Source organism: Salvelinus sp. IW2-2015, linkage group LG13 (genome assembly GCF_002910315.2).
Source record: "Salvelinus sp. IW2-2015 linkage group LG13, ASM291031v2, whole genome shotgun sequence".
Lineage (NCBI taxonomy): Eukaryota > Metazoa > Chordata > Actinopteri > Salmoniformes > Salmonidae > Salvelinus > Salvelinus sp. IW2-2015.
The window spans coordinates 11,035,032-11,056,406 of NC_036853.1; the positions used below are offsets into that span (position 1 = coordinate 11,035,032).

The window sequence follows — 21,375 nt, forward strand, 5'->3', positions numbered from 1 at the left end:
AACTCTCTCAACATCTCAAGCGCGCGCGCACACACACACACACACACACACACACACACACACACACACACACACACACACACACACACACACACACACACACACACACACACACACACACACACACACACACACACACCACACACCACACACACACACACTCAGTGACTTCTGTCTCTGCCCCTCTTTCTTCTGCTAATCTCTCCTCCATGCACCGATTCCTTCCTCACTTTTTACACCATCACCCATCCTTCCTCAATATTCCTGCTTTTTCTCTCTCTCTCCTCAGCTGACTTGTCTGTTTCTTTCTGTCAGGGAAAAAAGTACAAAAAAAGTATTAAAAAGTAGTGCATAAGTCAGAGATTTTGCATGTGCTTGCAAGGTTGTACAGTACTGCATGTGGTGTGTGTGTGTGTGTGTGTGTGTGTGTGTGTGTGCGTGCGTGCGTGTGTGGTGTGTGTGTGTGTGTGAGTGTGTGTGTGTGCGTGCGTGCGTGCGTGCGTGCGTGCGTGCGTGCGTGCTGTGCGTGCGTGTGTGCATGGCTGTGTGTGTGTGTGTGTGCCATGGCTGTGTTTGTTTGTTTTGTGTGCATGGCTGTGGTGTGTGCGTATGTGTGCTTGTGCGCGGCTGTGTGTGCATGGCTGTGTGTGTGTGTGTGTGCATGGCTGTTGTGCTTGTGCGTGGCTGTGTGCATGATTGTGTGCATGGCTGTGTGCGTGTGTGTGCATGGCTGGTTCGTTGTGTGTGCATGGCTGTGTGCATGATTGTGTGCGTGTGTGCATGGCTGTGTTCGTGTGTGTTCGTGGCTGTGTGCATATGGGGTGGTGTGGTGCGGTGGCATGGCTGTGTGCGTGTGTGCGTGCGTGGCTGTGCGTGGCTGTGCGTGCATGTGTGTGTGTGCGTGGCTGTGTGCATGATTGTGTTCATGGCTGTATGCGTGTGTGTGGCGTGGCTGTGTGCATGTGTGGTGTGTGGCTGTGTGTGCGTGTGCGTGGCTGTGTGTGCGTGTGCGTGGCTGTGGTGTGTGTGTGTGTTTGTGCATGGCTCTGTGTGTGCATGGCTGTGTGTGTGCGTGTGTTCTGGTGGGCTTGGCTGTGGTGTTGGTGTGCATGTGTTGGTGTGCATGGCTGTGGGTGTGTGTGGTGTGTGTGTGTGTGTGTGTGTGTGTGTGTGTGTGTGTGTGTGTGTGTGTGTGTGTGGTGTGTGTGTGTGTGTGTGTGTGGTGTGTGGTGTGTGTGTGTGTGTGTGTGTGGTGTGTGTGTGTGCTTGCATAAGTGTCTGTGTGGTGTGGGTGCATGCATAAGTGTCTGTGTGTGTGGGTGCATGAATGTGTGTGTGTGTGTGCATGTGTGTGTACGTGGCTGTGTGTGTGTTCGTGGCTATGTGCGTGTACGTGGCTGTGCGTGTACGTGGCTGTGTGTGCAAGGCTGTATGTGTATTGTGTGTGTGTGTGTGTGTGTGTGTGTGTGTGTGGTGTGTGTGTGTGTGTGTGTGTTGTGCATGGTGTGTGTGTGGTTGTGGTGTGTGGTCATGGCTGTGTGTGTGCATGGCTGTGTTGCGTGGATTGTCATGTTGTTTGGTTGTGCTGGCTGTGTGTGGTTGGTGTGCATGGCTGTGTGTGTGTGTGACTGTGTGTTTGTGTGTGTGCTTTTTAGTGTGTGTGTGTGTGTGTGTGTGTGTGGTGTGTGTGTGTGTGTGTGTGTGTGTGTGTGTGGTGTTGTGTGTGTTGTGTGTGTGTGTGTGTGTGTGTGAATGTTGTGTGCATGGCTGTGTGTGTGCATGTGTTGGTGTGCTTGGCTGTGTGTGTTGGTGTGCATGGCTGTGTGTGTGCATGTGTTGGTGTGCTTGGCTGTGGTGTGTTGTGTGCATGGCTGTGTGTGTGTATGACTGTGTGTGTGTGTGTGTGTGTGTGTGTGTGTGTGTGTGTGTGTGGTGTGTGTGTGTGTGTGTGTGTGTGTGTGTGTGCATGAATGTGTGTGTGCATGGCTGTGTGTGTGCATGTGTTAGTGTGCTTGGCTGTGTGTGTTGGTGTGCATGGCTGTGTGTGTGTGTGTGACTGGGTGTGTGTGTGTGTTGTGTGTGTGTGTGGTGTGTGGTGTGTGTGGTGTGTGGTGTGTGTGGTGTGTGGTGTGTGTGTGGTGTGTGCATGAATATGTGTGGTGTGGTGTGTCATGGCTGTGTTCGTGTGTGTTCGTGGCTGTGTGCATATGTGTGCGTGGCTGGGGTGCGTGTGCATGGCTGTGTGCGTGTGTGGCGTGCGTGGCTGTGCGTGGCTGTGGCGTGCATGGTGTGTGTGTGCGTGGCTGTGTGCAATGATTGTTGGTTTCATGGCTGTATGCGTGTGTGTGCGTGGCTGTGTGCATGTGTGTGGTGGCTGTGTGTGCGTGTTGCGTGCTGTGTGTGCGTGTGCGTGGCTGTGTGTGTGTGTGTGTTTGTGCATGGCTCTGTGTGTGCATGGCTGTGTGTGTGCGGTGTTCTGGTGGGCTTGGCTGTGTGTTGGTGTGCATGTGTTGGTGTGCATGGCTGTGGGTGTGTGTGTGTGTGTGTGTGTGTGTGTGTGTGTGTGTGTGTGTGGTGTGTGTGTGTGTGTGTGTGTGTGGTGTGTGTGTGTGTGTGTGTGGTGTGTGCTTGCATAAGTGTCTGGTGTGTGTGGTGCATGCATAAGTGTCTGTGGTGTGTGGGTGCATGAATGTGTGTGTGTGTGTGCATGTGGTGTACGTGGCTGTGTGTGTGTTCGTGGCTATGTGCGTGTACGTGGCTGTGCGTGTACGTGGCTGTGTGTGCAAGGCTGTATGTGTATGTGTGTTGTGTGTGTGTTGTGTGTGTGGTGTGTGTGTGTGTGTGTGTGTGTGTGTGTGTGTTGTGTGCATGGCTGTGTGTGTGTGTGTGTGTGTGTCATGGCTGTGTGTGTGCATGGCTGTGTGCGTGCATGTGTTGGTGTGCTTGGCTGTGTGTGTTGGTGTGCATGGCTGTGTGTGTGTGTGACTGTGTGTTTGTGGTGTGTGCATGAGTGTGGTGTGTGTGTGTGTGTTGTGTGTGGTGTGTGTGTGTGTGTGTGTGGTGTGTTGTGTGTGTGTGTGTGTGTGTGTGTGTGTGTGTGGTGTGTGTGTGTGTGTGTGTGAATGTGTGTGTGCATGGCTGTGTGTGTGCATGTGTTGGTGTGCTTGGCTGGTGTGTTGGTGTGCATGGCTTGTGTGTGTGCATGTGTTTGGTGTGCTTGGCTGTGTGTGTGGTGGCATGCTGTGTGTGTTATGACTGTGTGTGTGTGTGTGTGTGTGTGTGTGTGGTGTGGTGTGTGTGTGTGTGTGTGTGTGTGTGTGCATGAATGTGTGTGTGCATGGCTGTGTGTGTGCATGTGTTAGTGTGCTTGGCTGTGTGTGTTTGGTGTGCATGGCGTGTGTGTGTGGTTGTGACTGTGTGGTGTGTGTGTGGTGTGTGTGTTGTGTGTGTGTGTGTGTGTGTGTGTGTGTGTGTGTGTGTGGTGTGTGTGTGTGCATGAATATGTGTGTGTGTGTGCGTGCTGTATGTGCATGGCTGTGTATCAATGTGTGTGTGTGTGTGTGTGTGTGTGTGTGTGTGTGTGTGTGTGTGTGTGTGTGTGTGGTGTGTGTGGTGTGTGTGTGTGTGTGTGTGTGTGTGTGTGTGTGTGTGTGGCATGGCGGTGTGTGTGTGTGCATGGCGGTGTGTGTGTGCATGGCGGTGTGTGTGCATGGCGGTGTGTGTGCATGGCTATGTGTGTGTGTGGTGTGCTTGTGTGGTGTGCTTGGCTGTGTTGTGTGTGATGCATGAATGTGTGGTGTGTGTGTGTTGCATCAATGTGTGTGTGTGGTGTGTATGCATCAATGTGTGTTGTGTTGTGTGTGTGTGTGTGTGTGTGTGTGGGGTGCATTAATGTTGTGTGTGGTTGTGTGTGTGGTGTACAAGGCTGTGTGTGTGTGTTTGGTAAAGGCTGTGTGTGTGTTGTGTGTGGTGTGTGTGTGTGTGGTGTGTGGTGTGTGTGTGTGTGTGTGTGTGTTGGTGTGTGGTGGTGTGTGTGTGTGTGTGTGTGTGTGTGTGTGTGTGTGGCTGTGTGTGTGTGGCTGTGTGTGTGTGTTGTGTGGCTGGTGGCGTGGCTGTGTGCGTGGTGTGTGTGGTTGTGTGCGTGGCTGTGTTGCGTGTGCGTGTGCATGGCTGTGTGTGTGTGTGGTGTGTGGTTGTGCAAGGCTGTGTGTGTGTTCTTCAAGGCTGTGTGTATGTGTGCAAGGCTGTGTGTGTGTCTTGTTCAAGGTGTGTGTGTGTGTGGCGTGTATGTGTGCGTGTGCATGGCTGTGTGTGTGTGTGTGTGTTTGTGCAAGGCTTGTGTGTGTTGTTCCAAGGCTGGTGTGTGTGTTTTTGTTCAAGGCTGTGTGTGTCTTGCATGTTGTGCAAGGCTGTGGTGTGTGTGTGTGTGGTGTGTGTGTGTGTTGTGTGTGTTGTGTGTGTGTGTGTTGTGTGTGTGTGGTGTGTGTGTGTGTGTGTGTGTGTTCTGCATGGCTGTGGTGTGTGGCGTGTGGTGCTTGTGCGTGGCTGTATTTGCGTGTGCATGGTTGTGTGTGTGTGTGCATGGCTGTGTTGTGTTGGGTGCATGGCTATGTGTGTGCGTGGCTGTGGTGTGCGTGGCATGCTTGCTGTGTTGCATGGCTGTTGTGTGTGTGTGTGTGTGTTGTGTGTGGTGTGTGTGTGGTGTGTGTGTGTGTGTGGTGTGTTGGTGTGTGTGTGTTGGGTGTGTGTGCGTGGCTCTGTGTGCGTGGCCTGTGTCGGTGTGTGTGCGTGGCTGTGTGCGGGTGTGTTGCATGTGTGTTTTTGTGGCTGTGTGGTGTGCGTGCGTGGCTGGTGCGTGCCTGTGAGTGGGTGGCTTGTGGCTGTGTGTGTGAGCGTGGCTGTGTGTGTTGTGTGTGTGTATGTGTGTGTGTTTGTGCATGGCTGTGTGTGTGCATGGCGTGTGTGTGTGCGTGGCTGGGTGTGTGTGTGTTCGTGGTTGTGTGTGTGTGTGTGTGTGTACGTGGCTGTGGTTGGTGTGTGTGTACGTGGCTGTGCGTGTACCGGGCTGTGTGTTGTGTGCGAGTGATGGCTGTGTGTGTGCGTGGCTGTGTGTGTGTGTCTGTGGTGTATTTGTGCAGTGGATGTGTGTGTGTGTGTGCAAGCCCTGTGGTGTGTTTGTTCAAAGGCTGTGTGTGTGGTGGTGTGTGTGTGTTGGGTGTGTGTGTGTGTGTGTGTGTGTGTGTGTGTGTGTGTGTGTGTGTGTGGTGTGTGTGTGCGACAGGCTGTGTGCGTGGGGTGTGTGTGTGTTGGCGTGTGCATTGGCAGTTATGTGCGTGTTTGTACAATAGTAGCGAGTGGTGGTGTTTTCCAGCATCCTCCGGCTGTGTGTGTGGTGTGTGTGTGTGTGCGCTTGGCTGTGTGTGTGTGCGTGCGTGGCTTGCGTGGCTGTGCATGTGTGGCTGTGTGTGTGTGTGGCGTGGCTGTGTGCGGCTGTGTTATGATGTGTGGTGAGAGAGAGAGTGAGGGAGAGATAGAGAGCAAAAGTGAATGAGAGAAAGATAGCAGGCACATGAAGGAGGGGGGAGAGGAGGAAGGTCATTAGTAAAGAGAAGACAGAGTTTGTCCATAACAGTGAAGGGTTTATCATTTTTCACCGGGAGCTTTCAGAACACACCACAGCTCTGCTGGAGAAACCTCTACAGAGGGCTAAGCTTGGATAAAAAATACAGTAGTGGAAACAGAACATATGATTAGTAAGATCTGACTGTGCATAGACAACAGACTAAATGACTCCGAGGGGCAGTCTGTCAGAGAGCTCTGTGTGTGTGTGTCTACAGTACACCATTGTAAAACGATGCCAAGGGAATAACTGGTGTCATCTTTGCTCCATACCATACTACTACACACTGATCTAGCGTGCTTGTGTGTGTGTGTGTGTGTGTGTGTGTGGGGGGGGGCTTTTGTTTCACACTCCTTCCCCCCCGCTCTCTTTTGCCTGACTGGACGCTGAGCAGGGAGGCAATTGCTGCAGTGGAGAACAGTGGAGTAAGACTTCCCTTCTCTCCCTCCCTCCCTCTACTTATCCGTCTCTGCCTCTTCCTCCCTCTCTGCCCCATCTCTCCTCTCTCTCCCAGTCCCTCTCTTTCTCAGTCATTCCCTCATATCTGCCTCTTCTCTCTCTCCATCTTTCAGTCCCTCTCTGCCTCTTCTCTCTCTCCCTCTCCCCCCTCTCTCTGTCACACACGCTCATGGCTAACAGAAGACAGTACAACAGCCAGCCCCCCAAAAACACACACTGGACAAAAACCCACACACTGGACAAAACTGGAAACCATATTTGCAGTAGCTTCATGACATTTGATCAACAAGAGTATATTTTCAGGATACAGTATGTTTAAACGACGGCGTGTGTGTAGTCAGATTGGGTGCGCGCCCCCATCATCAGGTGACCTCCCTAGCTTCCCAGACAGCCATCAGACAGCAGTGATGACAGGAGGAATTAGCAGAGTAACACAACCCAGAGAAAAACCTCCCTCCCATCCCAACCTCCCTGTCCCTGGCCAGCCAGACCTAGTCTACTGCAAGCGAGCGAGAGATCTTACTTGAAAGAAGCCCGGGGGCATGGGTCCACCAGGCATGCCATCGTTGGGGGGCATGTTACCCATCACCGGACTAGGGGCAGCAGCTGCACTCTGCAAAACACAAAGTAAACACACACACACTTAGTACTCTGAAACAAACACGCACACACAAGTCATTCACACTCACTACAACACATATCTTATACATTATACTACACACAGAGGCATTTAAATAAATCTGTCCCTTCACCACAATAGTCTGATGTAGCCTAGTCTCCACTGCTCGGGGTTTTATTCAACATGAGGAAAGACGTGGCTTGTTTTGGGTGGTTTTGGCGTTTTCAGACAGACAGAAGGAATCAGTGGAGAGGAAGGCGTAACATTATCTGTAACCTGAACGTCTGGCTCAGATTGCTTCTTCTTCGCTGCATTCAGACCATATTAAAAAGACAAGCATCTGTCTCTCTTTATGAATTTGTAAACATTTATGCTGAGTAGAAATACAAAATAAATGGAATATATGTTGTGTGTGTTTTTGTGTGTGTGTGGCTAGCTAGCTGTGGTGAAATCTCTCCTAAGCAGTTAAATGGGGGTTGGAGCCCCCTCCCCCAAGGTATGTAAGGCAGTGGCTGAGTCTGTTGTGTGTTTCTCAGGCTGTCTATTCACCAGGCAGCACCCAGTGAAGGGGATTACACAGCTGCCCAGAGCCCTCCTCCCCTCTCACCCCATGTAACCAGAACCCCCCAGCCATCCCAGTGCAAACAGCCCCTCCATCCCTGACCCGCTTGGCCCAGACACTCACTAACGGGCCCTGGGGCCACAGGGCAGGCCGTGTGTGTGTGCAACACACACACACTCACTCACTAAGCGGATAAAAAAAAGCTTGATGTGATTGTAAGATAATGGTAGTGAGAAGGTATTTTCATTACATATAGTTGAACCAGTTGCCAGGGAACAGAGGCTATGTAGTTACTGCTTTATTCAGTAGACAAAGAAAATATAGTGACTGCATAAGTGGTGGATTATAAATGTCTATAAATATAGCTTCAAACCTGCCCTATCTGGGCGAGGACCAACTGCTGACCATTTAGTTACCGCTCAACGACTTCTAGTGCATACTATGTATGGGAGGCAGCAGTGTGAATGCTTGGTCATGGAGAGGGGGAGAGGGGATAAAAGAGAGGAGAGGGGGAGACGAAAGAGAGTGACTAAGGGAGGGATGTGAAGATGGGAGAGAAAAGAAGAGTTGGAGAGGAGAGAGAGGAGAGTGGGGGGGTGAACAGAATGAATGGAGAGAGGGCAGAGGGGAGGGGAGTGAGTGATGAGAGGTGGTTAACTGGGTTTGTCAGCATGTACAGTATTTAGTCAATGGCAGCTGTTTGTCCAGTACAGTGGAGCTGCCATGTTGGCTGATTGGAAATGGAACCCAAGGCCACACTACTACCATCATGCTAATGCTAGAAAGCCATCAGAAACACACACAGCAGCCCTCAGCATGTTAAACATGTACGACTGAGCGAGGGCTGAGACAGTGGAAAACCAATGGAGAGACGGACTAAACAAAAACAGGTATAATGGCGGCACATAGGAATAAAGAATTTTCACTGGTGACCCCAAATAAACTACTGGTAGTTGTATGTCCAGTCAGTTGAGGATACTGTGGACAGAGGATATTCACACACACACAGAGGCAGACAGTGGTGAGTCTGTCTGAATTACAGGCGGGCTCATCTGTATAATCTGCAGTGTGATCAGAGGTATTCTGGGTAGCTGTGCTGACCGCAGGCGGCCAGTTGGTCAGTAGAAGCTGACATGGACTGCTCAGGGTAGGGAGGAGGAGAGAGGAAGAGGGGAGGGGGTGAGGAGGAGATGAGGGGTACATGTTTGTGGAGCACACAGCCAGTCAGCCAGCCAGCCAGCGATGTTTCACTGCACTCCCAGGTAAAGCAGCAAAAGGCCCGTTCTCCTTGTTGCCATGACAACACCAACCTCAGCTCTCGCTCTCCAGTGCCCATTAAAACCCTCAGGCCGTCAATCATCAGCCTGGCCAGGGAGCAAGAGAGAGCGAAAGACAGAGAGCGAGAGACAGAGAGCGAGAGACAGAGAGCGAGAGAGAGAGAGCGAGAGACAGAGAGCTAGAGAGAGCGCGATGTAGTTTAAAGGAGCCTGTGGCTTTTGATAGCTGGTCTGTTAGCCACCTCTATCTCCCCCTCTCTCAATCTCCCCCTCTCTCAAACACACAAGCGGATACACAAAATCCCCACAGTATTGAACCCTTTACACACCATTGTCTCTGCTCCTTCTCTCTCCTGTATTTATGCAGCAGCAGCACTGTGCCCTGCTTACGCTCCCATCCCTCCCTCCTAGCCATCAATAATAAAGTTTATGATGTTTTCTTCCAGTGGGTCTGTATATCTCCTAAGAAGGAACACACAACCAACCCAAACCCATGGATTGTTCTGTGAGCACTCTGAAGTAATTAGCTACTGCTTTTTTAATTATCAGTATCACTTGCTGCCTAGCTGGACATGAGACACTGAGTGAGCGCTGCAATCTGCCCCATTGATCTGGACATCAGTTCCAGGGGGGTAATGGATCCAGTCTTATCTGCTCCGAGACAAGCAGGGCAACACTGATCACCTGCTGGCTGGCCACAACACACACAGACACAGACCGCCAGACACCTGCAGACACACACACACTGCTCTGCACATATCCAGGAGTGGATTTAGCCACTCTGCTAAGCCTACAATATCCACCAATGCTATGGCTTTTCTATTTCTGCTACTGGAACAATATGAATATCAGAGCTGGAGATGGACAGCAGACAGGAGTTAATTCATGGTAAGACGAAGTAGTCCTGGTTGCTGAGGTTTACGGGGGATGGGAGGATTCAAAAAGAAATACATCTGGAGCTGATGAGCAGGTGGGAGAGGCTCCAGACAGGTTGGAATCAATTAATTTCGGAAAGAGGGTGCTGCGTGCGTGCGTGCATGCGTGTGTGTGTGTGTGTGTGTGTGTGTGTGTGTGTGTGTGTGTGTGTGTGTGTGTGTGTGTGTGTGTGTGTGTGTGTGTGTGTGTGTGTGTGTATCATATGTACATAGTCATACACTCAGCCAGTGGCGGGACTGTAGTAGTCAGTAGATCAGAGTGGAGCTGGCAGACAGACTGCTTGGCCATGCATCTGCCTGGGATTGGGACTGGGGCTGGAAAGCCTCAGTCGATCTCCATGACAAACCACTGCATTCATGGCCACGCGACTGCTGCCTGTCATCACCGCCCCTCCCTCTCCTCCCACTCTCCTCCTCTCCTCAGACCCAGCTTGAACTGCTCCAATAACTATGTCACTGAAGTCAGCTCTATAAAGATTAGCTGGAGAGGCTGGAATGCATAATCAGGGCTGCTGGCTTACAGATGTGCCTTTTAATCAATTGGAGAGAGAGCAGCGTGGCGCAGGAACCTGACTCCAAACATGGCTACATGGGAAAGCACTCCATGACAAGTGGAGAGAGGAGGCCGGCTCGGCACACCGCTTGCTTTCCTCCCACTGCTCCGGCAGCTGTTGTGTCAATCAGGTAAATTAATTATCAGTAAACAAATCTGCCAGGGAGGGAAGAAGGAACCCCCTTGCCGTCCTGATCTACCACCCTGACCAAGCCAATCCCCAGACCCCTCCCAACCACACACACCTCTGCCTCGGCAGCAACCCACATCAGGGCCCCTGGAACCTCTGACAGTCCTGTGAGATGTCAACCCAGGAGGAGGCCTCTTGGCTGGGGGACTATCTCTACTCAACACCCATCTTGCCCCAGACCCCCTGCTTTGGCTCCTGCTGCTTAGCAATCTCCCCATCACAGGCACACGGATGCAGATATAATACCTGGCTGACACTTGTGCTGAGAGCAGACCAACATATACAATAACCATCAGTGTGTCAGCATGCATCTGTCAGTGTCTGGCTAATGTATGTGCAGTAGTAGAAGAGCCTAACTAGCAGTTAGTTATACATGAGGTGGTAGTGTGTGTGTGTGTGTGTTCTTGATAGGGTTAACGTGTGACAGACACTCTGGGGATGTGTGTGTGCCCACATTACAGGTGTAAAAACAACAAACACACCTCTCTCCATTCTCCCTGCATTGGCGTTTAGAGAGCAAGGAGCAGCTACTTACCTGAGCCTGTCTGTCTGTCGGGGTTAAATTACAACTAAGTGAATCTGACACAAAACCACGTGAGCGGGATGCAACATCAGTCCGGACGCACAGGGCTGTGGAGGCCTTTATTGGCCGCGTCCGATGTTAATGACCAGTGGTGAGGATACCCTTCTGTTTATTTCACTGACCCCCTTCCACTAGTCCCCCCCACTGGCCCTGCTCTTTAACTACTGAGATTAGAGGACACTGAACCCTGCCCACATTCACACAGCTACAAAACAATACATTTTGGAGCACCAGAAAATAATGTTTTAAATCAATTGGGATATACCCTATATTGGCCCTTTATGTATTCTAGCTACTTCTGAAGCACATGTTGTGCCCTAGATAATAAAATGTAACACTGTAAATACATTTGTTTATCATTTAAAAAAAACACAATTATATAAACATCTGTTATTGAAATTAAAAAGTCATTTGTTAAATATTAGGTTTCTACATTGTGTAAAATCACTATTTTCCTATTGAGATACATTAGATAGAAAATTGTACACTGTCTCTTTAAGAACACTGAGTGAGGACATGCAAGAGATCAGTGATTCATTTATTGCTATGATCATTGATCTACTGAAAAAGCTATCCATTTTCCTTTCTTTCTGTGTCCCCAAATGTTCAATATAGCCTACCAGTAAAGTTACCAGGTTGCTAGCTAGCTAACAACAAGGCTAGCTAAAAAAATATTTAGGCATATATGCAACCAAAATGTTCACACTTTAGAGCTCTGCACACACCCCCACCCCTCGTAGTGTGAACGGTGAGCACCCCTCATCTGCCTGTGACCTTTCCCTCCCTCATTAGGTCAGTGTCAGCCACTAGAGAAAGGTGCCATGATGGAGCTTAAACGATTTAAATGAAATCAAATCCATTTTTATTTGTCACATGCTTCGTGAACAACAGGTGTAGACTAGTGAAATGCTTACTTATGGGCCCTTCCCAAAAATGCAGCTCCAGTCTAAACAAGGACAAGGCACCTCTCCTGACTGCCACTGGCCACACACACGGCTAATTAGGGAATAGGGCGGCTGGCGCTAGAGGACTCCACTGTATGTGTAATATACAGTTGCACAGAGTGTGATGTTGATCTCCGCCTCTCCAAATCCTTTACAACTGCTTTCACATACTGTAGGTGTCACCGCTGCTCTGCTCTGCCGGGGACCATATATAATGTATTGACTGAGTCAGACAGACAGACAGATCCTGGAGATTTCTCCAAATGCACTCTACCGTGCTCCGAGCACGGGAGAGTAAAAATCAAAATATGCGATATGGAGCATAGAGGCCACTTCTCAAATGCGTACTCTGTTTGCATGCTTCAAAATATGTACATCGATGCAAGATTCAACGGAAAGTATGCAGAGAAATATTACGCAACTCCGTTAAAAATGACACAACGTTTCTTGAAAGCAATGCCGGACATTATTTGAGCTGAAGCGAGAGAAAATATACTCCGACTTCGGAATGAATGTTGCCTATTCACATCTCATATGTTGCCTGAATATAATATTTTATATTGACACGTTAATAAATACATGCCATGTTAATTTTGGCATGTTCACCTGCCTACAATACCCACTGTGGTGTGCATAGATCGCAAGCCCATAGTACGTCAATAGGGCTAAACGGCTAGCTACTACTGTTCGTTAGCCAGATAACAATTCTTCATGGCTATCTACAGTGCCTTGCACTGTATTCACCCCCTTAGCATTTTTTCAATTTTGTTGCGTTACAACCTGTATTTGAAATACATTTTTATTTGGATTTCATGTAATGGACATACACAAAATAGTCCAAATTGATGAAGTGAAATGAAGAAAAAAAAATTGTTTAAAAAAAATAATAATGCAAAACTGAAAAGTGGTGTGTGCATATGTATTCACCCCCTTTGCTATGAAGCCCCTAAATAAGATCTAGTGCAACCAATTACCTTCAGAAGTCACATAATTAGTTAAATAAAGTCCACCTGTGTGCTATCTAAGTGTCACATGATCTGTCACATGATCTCAGTATACAGCTGAAGTCGGAAGTTTACATACGCTTAGGTTGGAGTCATTAAAACTCATTTTTCAACCACTCCACAATTTTCTTGTTAACAAATTATAGTTTTGGCAAGTCGGTTAGGACATCTACTTTGTGCACGACACAAGTAATTCTTCCAACAATTGTTTACAGACAGATTATTTCACTTATAATTCACTGTATCACAATTCTAGTAGGTCAGAAGTTTACATACACTGACTGTGCCTTTAAACAGCTTGGAAAATTCCAGAAAATTATGTCATGGCTTTAGAAGCTTCTGATAGGCAAATTGACATCATTTGAGTCAATTGGAGGTGTACCTGTGGGTGTATTTCAAGGCCTACCTTCAAACTCAGTGCCTCCGCTTGACATCATGGGAAAATCAAAAGAAATCAGCCAAGACTACAGAAAATATTTTTTAGACCTCCACAAGTCTGGTTCATCCTTGGGAGCAATTTCCAAATGCCTGAAGGTACCACGTTCATCTGTACAAACAATAGTACGCAAGTATAAACACCATGGGACCACAACAAGCCCCGTCATACCGCTCAGGAAGGAGACGTGTTTCGTCTCCTAGAGATGAATGTACTTTGTGAGAAAAGTGCAAATCAATCCCAGAACAACAGCAATGGACCTTGTGAAGATGCTGGAGGAAACAGGTGCAAAAGTATCTATATCCACAGTAAAACGAGTCCTATATCAACATAACCTTAAAGGCTGCCACAGCAAGAAGAAGCCACTGCTCCAAAACAGCCACAAAAAAGCCAGACTACGGTTTGCAACTGCACATGGGGACAAAGATGTACTTTTTGGAGAGATGTCTTCTGGTCTGATGAAACAAAAATAGAACTGTTTGGCCATAATGACCATCGTTATGTTTGGAGGAAAAAGGGGGAGGCTTGTAAGCTGAAGAACACCATCCCAAACGTGAAGCACATGGGTGGCAGCATCATGTTGTTTGGGTTCCTTGCTGCAGGAGGGACTGGTGCACTTCACAAAATAGATGGCATCATGAGGCAGGGAAATTATGTGGATATATTGAAGCAACATCTCAAGACATCAGTCAGGAAGTTAAAGCTTGGTCACAAATGGGTCTTCCAAATGGACAATGACCCCAAGCATACTTCCAAAGTTGTGGCAAAATGGCTTAAGGATAACAAGGTCAAGGTATTGGAGTGGCCATCACAAAGCCCTGACCTCATTCCTATAGAACATTTGTGGGCAGAACTGAAAAAGCTTGTGCGAGCAAGGAGGCCTAAAAACCTGACTCAGTTACACCAGCCTGTCAGGAAGAATGGGCCAAAATTCACACAACTTATTGTGGGAAGCTTGTGGAAGGCTACCTGAACGTTTGACCCAAGTTAAACTATTTAAAGGCAATGCTACCAAATACTAATTGATGTGATGTAAACTTCTGACCCACTGGGAATGTGATGAAAGAAATAAAAGCTTAAATAAATCATCTCTCTACTATTATTCTGACATTTCACATTCTTAAAATAAAGTGGTGATCCTAACTGACCTAAGACAGGGAATTTTTACTAGGAATAAATGTCAGGAATTGTGAAAAACTGAGTTTAAATGTATTTGGCTATGGTGTATGTAAACTTCCGACTTCAACTGTATATACACCCCTCGTATCGGAAAGGCCCCAGAGTCTGCAGCACCACTAAGCAAGGGGCACCACCAAGCAAGCGGCACTATGAAGACCAAGGAGCTCTCCAAACAGGTCACGGACAAAGTTGTAGAGAAGTACAGATCAGGGTTGGGTTAGAAAAAAATATTTGAATCTTTGAACATCCCACGGAGCACCATTAAATCCATTATTTTAAAAATGCAAAGAATATGGCACCACAACAAACCTGCCAAGAGAGGGCCGCCCACCAAAACTCACAAACCAGGCAAGGAGGGCATTAATCAGAGAGGCAACAAAGAGACCAAAGATAACCCTTAAGGAGCTGCAAAGCTCCACAGCGGAGATTGGAGTATCTGTCCATAGGACCACTTTATGCAGTACACGCCACAGAGCTGGGCTTTACGGAGGAGTGGCCAGAAAAAAAGCCATTGATTAACCTTTTGTCAATAGGGGGAGCTGTTAGCACTTTTTTTTTGTTGACATTGCCAAATTAACTTCTACCGAGTCAGAAACCCGGATCCGGGAGCACCCCCCACCCCCCACCAGTAAAAAAGCTGAATAGCATAGCTAGCATAGCGTCACAAGTAAATAGTAGCATCTAAATATCATTCAATCACAAGTCCAAGATACCAGATGAAAGATCCACTTCTTGTGAATCCAGCAATCATTTCTGATTTTTAAAATGTTTTACAGGGAAGACACAATATGTAAATCTATTAGCTAACCACGTTAGCAAAAGACACCATTTTTCTTTGTCCACCATTTTTTTTCTCCACCAGTAGCTATCACCAATTCGGCCAAATAAAGATATTGATAGCCACTAACCAAGAAAAAACTGCATCAGATGACAGTCTGATAACATATTTATTGTATAGGATAGTTTTTGTTAGAAAAATGTGCATATTTCAGGTAGAAATCATAGTTTACAATTGCACCCACCATCACAACTCGACTAGAATAAATACAGAGAGCAACGTGTATTACCAATTTACTCATCATAAAACATTTCATAAAAATAGACAAAGCATAGCAATGGAAAGACACAGATCTTGTGAATTCAGACAATATTTCAGATTTTCTAAGCGTTTTACAGCGAAAACACAATAAATCGTTATATTAGCATACCACATGTGCAAACGTTACCCCAGCATGAATCCAAGGCAACGGGAGCGATAACGTTATGATCACCAAAATATATAAATTTTTTCACTAACCTTCTCAGAATTCTTCCGATGACACTCATGTAACATCATATTACAACATACATATAGAGTTTGTTCGAAAATGTGCATATTTAGCCACAAAAAAACGTGGTTATACAATGAGAATAGTAGCAAAACTGGCCTGAAAATGTCGGGCGCTATCTTTGAGAGTGATCTAGTCTAATCGATAGCTAATCATAAACTTGACTAAAAAATACAGGGTTGACAGGAATCGAAAGACAAATTAGTTCTTAATGCAATCGCTGACTTACATTTCAAAAATTATCCTTACTGTGCAATACCGGGTCCGCCAAAGCGAAGCTACACATAACAAAATGGCGATATATGCGTTWAAAAWWTTTCAACAGAACAGCGATTTATCATCATAAATAGTTCTTACTGTGAGCTGTTCTTCCATCAGAWTCTTGGGCAATGTATCCTTTCTCCGGTCTAATCGTCTTTTGGTCGAAAGATGTCCTCTTGTCCCGTCGAAATGGCCAATAACGTTCGGTATGTACAGGAAACGTGCCCAGCTCATGGAAGAGCGTCACAAATAAATGCCTCAAAATCGCACTAAACGGATATAAATTGCTATAAAACGGTTTAAATTAACTACCTTATGATTTTTTTAACACCTATTAACAGTAAAACATGACCGGCGTATATTACTGGCTAAACCAAGGCTTGGAAAGGGGTCGGTCCGACGCCCTTCATGCGTCCAGCGCAGGATCCAAAAGAAAGCTACTTCCGGTCTTTTCTGTTTTATACAGGCCCTGATTGCGCACATCGACTCCATTCAAATTGTCACCACTTACTGACATCTAGAGGAAGGTGTAGGCAGTGTTTGTATCCTCATAGCATTCACAGGGACATTAAAACTGCCCTGGGACAGAGGCCAAGATTTCTGAAATCTCACTCCCTGTCAGGGAAAGTGCTGTAGATAGAGTTCTGTTCCACTCAGAGACATAATTCCAACGGTTATAGAAACTAGAGTGTTTTCTATCCAATAATAACAATATTATGCATATTGTACGAGCAAGAATTGACTACTAGGCAGTTTAATTTGGCAATGTCAAAAAAAAATAAAGTGCTAACAGCACCCCCTATTGACAAAAGGTTAAACTGCCTAGTACTCAATTCTTGCTCGTACAATATGCATATTATTGTTATTATTGGATAGAAACACTCTCTAGTTTCTATAACCGTTGGAATTATGTCTCTGAGTGGAACAGAACTCATTCTACAGAACTTTCCTGACAGGGAGTGAGATTTCAGAAATCTTGGCCTCTGGTCCCAGGTCAGTTTTAATGTCCCTGTGAATGCTATGAGGATACAAACACTGCCTACACCTTCTCTAGATGTCAGTAAGTGGTGACAATTTGAATGGAGTCGATTGCGCAATCAGGGCCTGTATAAAACACAAAGACCGGAAGTAGCTTTCTTTTGGACTCCTGCGCTGGACGCATGAGGCGTCGGACTGGACCCTTTCCAAGCCTTGGTTTAGCCAGTAATATATCGCCGGTCATGTTTTACCTGTTATAGGTGTTAAAAACATCATAAGGTAGTTAATTTAAACCGTTTTATAGCAATTTATATCCGTTTAGTGCGATTTTGAGGCATTTATTTGTGACGCCTTCCATGAGCTGGGCTTTTCCTGTACATACCGAACGTTATGGCCATTTCGACGGGACAAGAGGCATCTTTCGACCAAAAGACGATTAGACCGGAGAAAGGATACATTGCCCAAGATTCTGATGGAAGAACAGCTCACAGTAAGAACTATTTATGATGATAAATCGCTGTTCTGTTGAAAATTTATTAACGCATATATCGCCATTTTGTTTATGTGTAGCTTCGCTTTGGCGGACCCGGTATTGCACAGTAAGGATAATTTTTGAAATGTAATTCAGCGATTGCATTAAGAACTAATTTGTCTTTCGATTCCTGTCAACCCTGTATTTTTTAGTCAAGTTTATGATTAGTTATCGATTAGACTAGATCACTCTCAAAGATGAGCGCCCCATTTTCAGGCCAGTTTTGCTACTATTCTCATTGTATAACCACGTTTTTTTGTGGCTAAATATGCACATTTTCGAACAAACTCTATATGTATGTTGTAATATGATGTTACAGAGTGTCATCGGAAGAATTCTGAGAAGGTTAGTGAAAAAATTTATATATTTTGGTGATCATAACGTTATCGCTCCCGTTGCCTTGAATTCATGCTGGGGTAACGTTTGCACATGTGGTATGCTAATATAAACATTTATTGTGTTTTCGCTGTAAAACGCTTAGAAAATCTGAAATATTTGTCTGAATTCACAAGATCTGTGTCTTTCCATTGCTATGCTTTGTCTATTTTTATGAAATGTTTTATGATGAGTAAATTGGTAATACACGTTGCTCTCTGTAGATTATTCTAGTCGGAGTTTGTGATGGTGGTGCAATTGAAACTATGATTTACTACCTGAATATGCACATTTTTCTAACAAAAACTATCCTATACAATAAATATGTTATCAGACTGTCATCTGATGAGGTTTTTTCTTGGTTAGTGGCTATATTTCTTTATTTGGCGAATTGGTGATAGCTACTGATGGAGTGGAAAAATGTGGTACAAAAAAAATGGTGTCTTTGCTAACGTGGTTAGCTAATAGATTTACATATTGTGTCTTCCCTGTAAAACATTTTAAAAATCAGAAATGGTGTGCTAGATTCACAAGAAGTGTATCTTTCATCTGGTGTCTTGGATTGGTTTAGCCAGTAATATATCGCCGGTCATGTTTTTACTCGTTATAGGTGTTAAAAACATCTAAGGTAGTTAATTTAAACCGTTTTATAGCAATTTATATCCGTTTAGTCGATTTTGAGGCATTTATTTGTGACGCTCCTTCCATGAGCTGGGCACGTTTCCTGTACATACCGAACGTTATGGCCATTTCGACGGGACAAGAGGCATCTTTCGACCAAAAGACGATTAGACCGGAGAAAGGATACATTGCCCAGATTCTGATGGAAGAACAGCTCACAGTAAGAACTATTTATGATGATAAATCGCTGTTCTGTTGAAATGTTTAACGCATATATCGCCATTTTGTTTTGTGTAGCTTCGCTTTGGCGGACCCGGTATGCACAGTAAGGATAATTTTGAAATGTAAGTCAGCGATTGCATTAAGAACTAATTTGTCTTTCGATTCCTGTCAACCCTGTATTTTTTAGTCAAGTTTATGATTAGTATCGATTAGACTAGATCACTCTCAAAGATAGCGCCCGACATTTTCAGGCCAGTTTTGCTACTATTCTCATTGTATAACCACGTTTTTTTGTGGCTAAATATGCACATTTTCGAACAAACTCTATATGTATGTTGTAATATGATGTTACATGAGTGTCATCGGAAGAATTCTGAGAAGGTTAGTGAAAAAATTATATATTTTGGTGATATAACGTTATCGCTCCCGTTGCCTTGGAATTCATGCTGGGGTAACGTTTGCACATGTGGTATGCTAATATAACGATTTATTGTGTTTTCGCTGTAAACGCTTAGAAAATCTGAAATATTGTCTGAATTCACAAGATCTGTGTCTTTCCATTGCTATGCTTTGTCTATTTTTATGAAATGTTTTATGATGAGTAAATTGGTAATACACGTTGCTCTCTGTAGTATTCTAGTCGTTTGAGTTGTGATGGTGGTGCAATTGTCAAACTATGATTTCTAACCTGAAATATGCAATTTTTCTAACAAAACCTTCTATAAATAAATATGTTATCAGACTGTCATCTGATGCAGTTTTTTCTTGGTTAGTGGCTATTATTTCTTTATTTGCCGAATTGGTGATAGCTAGTGATGGTGGGAAAAAAAATAGTGAGTAAAAAAAATGGTGTCTTTTGCTAACGTGGTTAGCTAATAGATTTACATATTGTGTCTTCCCTGTAAAACATTTTAAAAATCAGAAATGATGTGGCTAGATTCACAAGAAGTGATCTTTCATCTGGTTCTTGGACTTGTGATTAATGATATTTAGATGCTACTAATTTACTTGTGACGCTATGCTAGCTATGCTATGTCAGCGGGGGGGGGGTGGGGCGGGGGTGGGGGGGGGTGCTCCCGGATCCGGGTTTCTGAGGCAGTAAAAGTTAAAGAAAAAAAAATTAATTAAATGCGTTTGGTGTTCGCCAAAAGGCATTTGGGAGACTCCCCACATATGGAAGAAGGTACTCTGGTCAGATAGACTAAAATTGAGCTTTTTGGCCATCGAGGAAAACGCTATGTCTGGCACAAACCAACACCTCTCATCACCCCATGAACACCATCCCCACAGTGAAGCATGGTGGTGACAGCATCATGCTGTGGGGATGTTTTTCATCGGCAGCGACTGGGAACCTGGTCAGAATTGAAGGAATGATGGATGTTGGGGGGGGGGGGGGGTGAATGGTTATGCACGCTGAAGTTCAGTTTTTTTGTGTTACTTCTTGTTTGCTTCACAATAAAAAATATTTTGGATCTCCAAAGTGGTAGGCATGTTGTGTAAATCAAATGATCCAAACTCCCCAAAAATACATTTTAATTCCAGGTTGTAAGGCACAAAATAGGAAAAATGTCAAGGGGGGTGAATACTTTCCCAAGCCACTGTAGCTAGCTACCCATGAAGAATAGACATCTACCTCGCATAACATTAGTTTTAGGTCATTCTTGCCTGATTAACTAGCTGGCTAGCTAGATTATTATGATTCACATATAGCTAGCTGATAATTATGTCATAAAACATTTTCTTTGTGAATATCTTGTTTCGTCTCTATTGTTGTACTTGTCCTGGCTGGAAGAAGGTTCAGTGAATGGGGAGGTGCAGCATTAGGTTATACAGTAGGGGGAGTTCGAGTGTTTCTCTAAAGTAATGTTTTATGCGTTCTTCACACAAGAACGTACTCAAGAGAACGTCCTCTGACAATGCACTTGGAGCATGAGAGTGTGGAGCACGGTAGTCTGCATATTGAGAAACACTCCTTGTCTTTTTCACTCATGAGTTAACTTCAGTCAATGGTAGTATATGGCTGGAATAGTAAGTGTATGTTTTTTCTAAAAAGGTTATTTTGAGAATGAGGCATGAACCAATTCGGACTCTAGAAACAATAAAACTAACAATATAAACACCAAATCCAACAGGTCCAGCACCTTGGCATTGAATACTACAATCACAGACCTCAGATAGGGTAGCCAGAGTGAACTGTATAATCCCTGTCTGCCAATGAGATGTCCAATGAGATGTCTACAGAAATCATCACGGCAGTTCTGATGCACCGTTTCCTACCTGCAGGCTGCCTGATCAAAGGGCTCATTTTGTAGGCCTCAGACAGACTTCCTCTCTCTCCAACACTTAAAGGACCAGCGTAGTTCCTAACCGGGATCCCAGTACCCCAACTTGGCCAGAAGGTTTGTATAATATAATATACTTTATGGGCAAGACCTCCTTTGGGACTTATTAAAAATGAAGAGTTTCTGGCAGTCTGGTTACCAAAATCCACCCTCTCCCTTTTTCTTTGACTTTTTCCTCTCTCACTATCCCTGCACAACTGGATTTGCAGAGTTGCGAAAGTGGAGGATGGAGGGAGGTGAGGGGAGGCTTAAACAGGGAGAAAGAGGGGAAAAAATTAAGAGAAAGAAAGAGCAAGGAAGTTAGAGAGAGGTGCAAACATTCCAGAACGCCAAAGGCAATATGGTTGAACCTTAA

The 21,375-nt window shown here is 45.6% G+C and overlaps 1 protein-coding gene across 2 annotated transcripts in view; it reads right to left on the minus strand.

Moving 5' to 3' along the window:
* Positions 1 to 21,375, minus strand: part of LOC111972109 (single-stranded DNA-binding protein 3) — a 148,443-nt gene that overhangs the window by 29,819 nt on the left and 97,249 nt on the right. For both annotated transcript variants that reach the window (XM_023998969.2, XM_023998970.2), the window contains exon 5: positions 6,603 to 6,692. In XM_023998969.2, the coding sequence (XP_023854737.1) occupies positions 6,603 to 6,692 (90 nt within the window). The remainder of the gene's footprint in view (positions 1 to 6,602; positions 6,693 to 21,375) is intronic.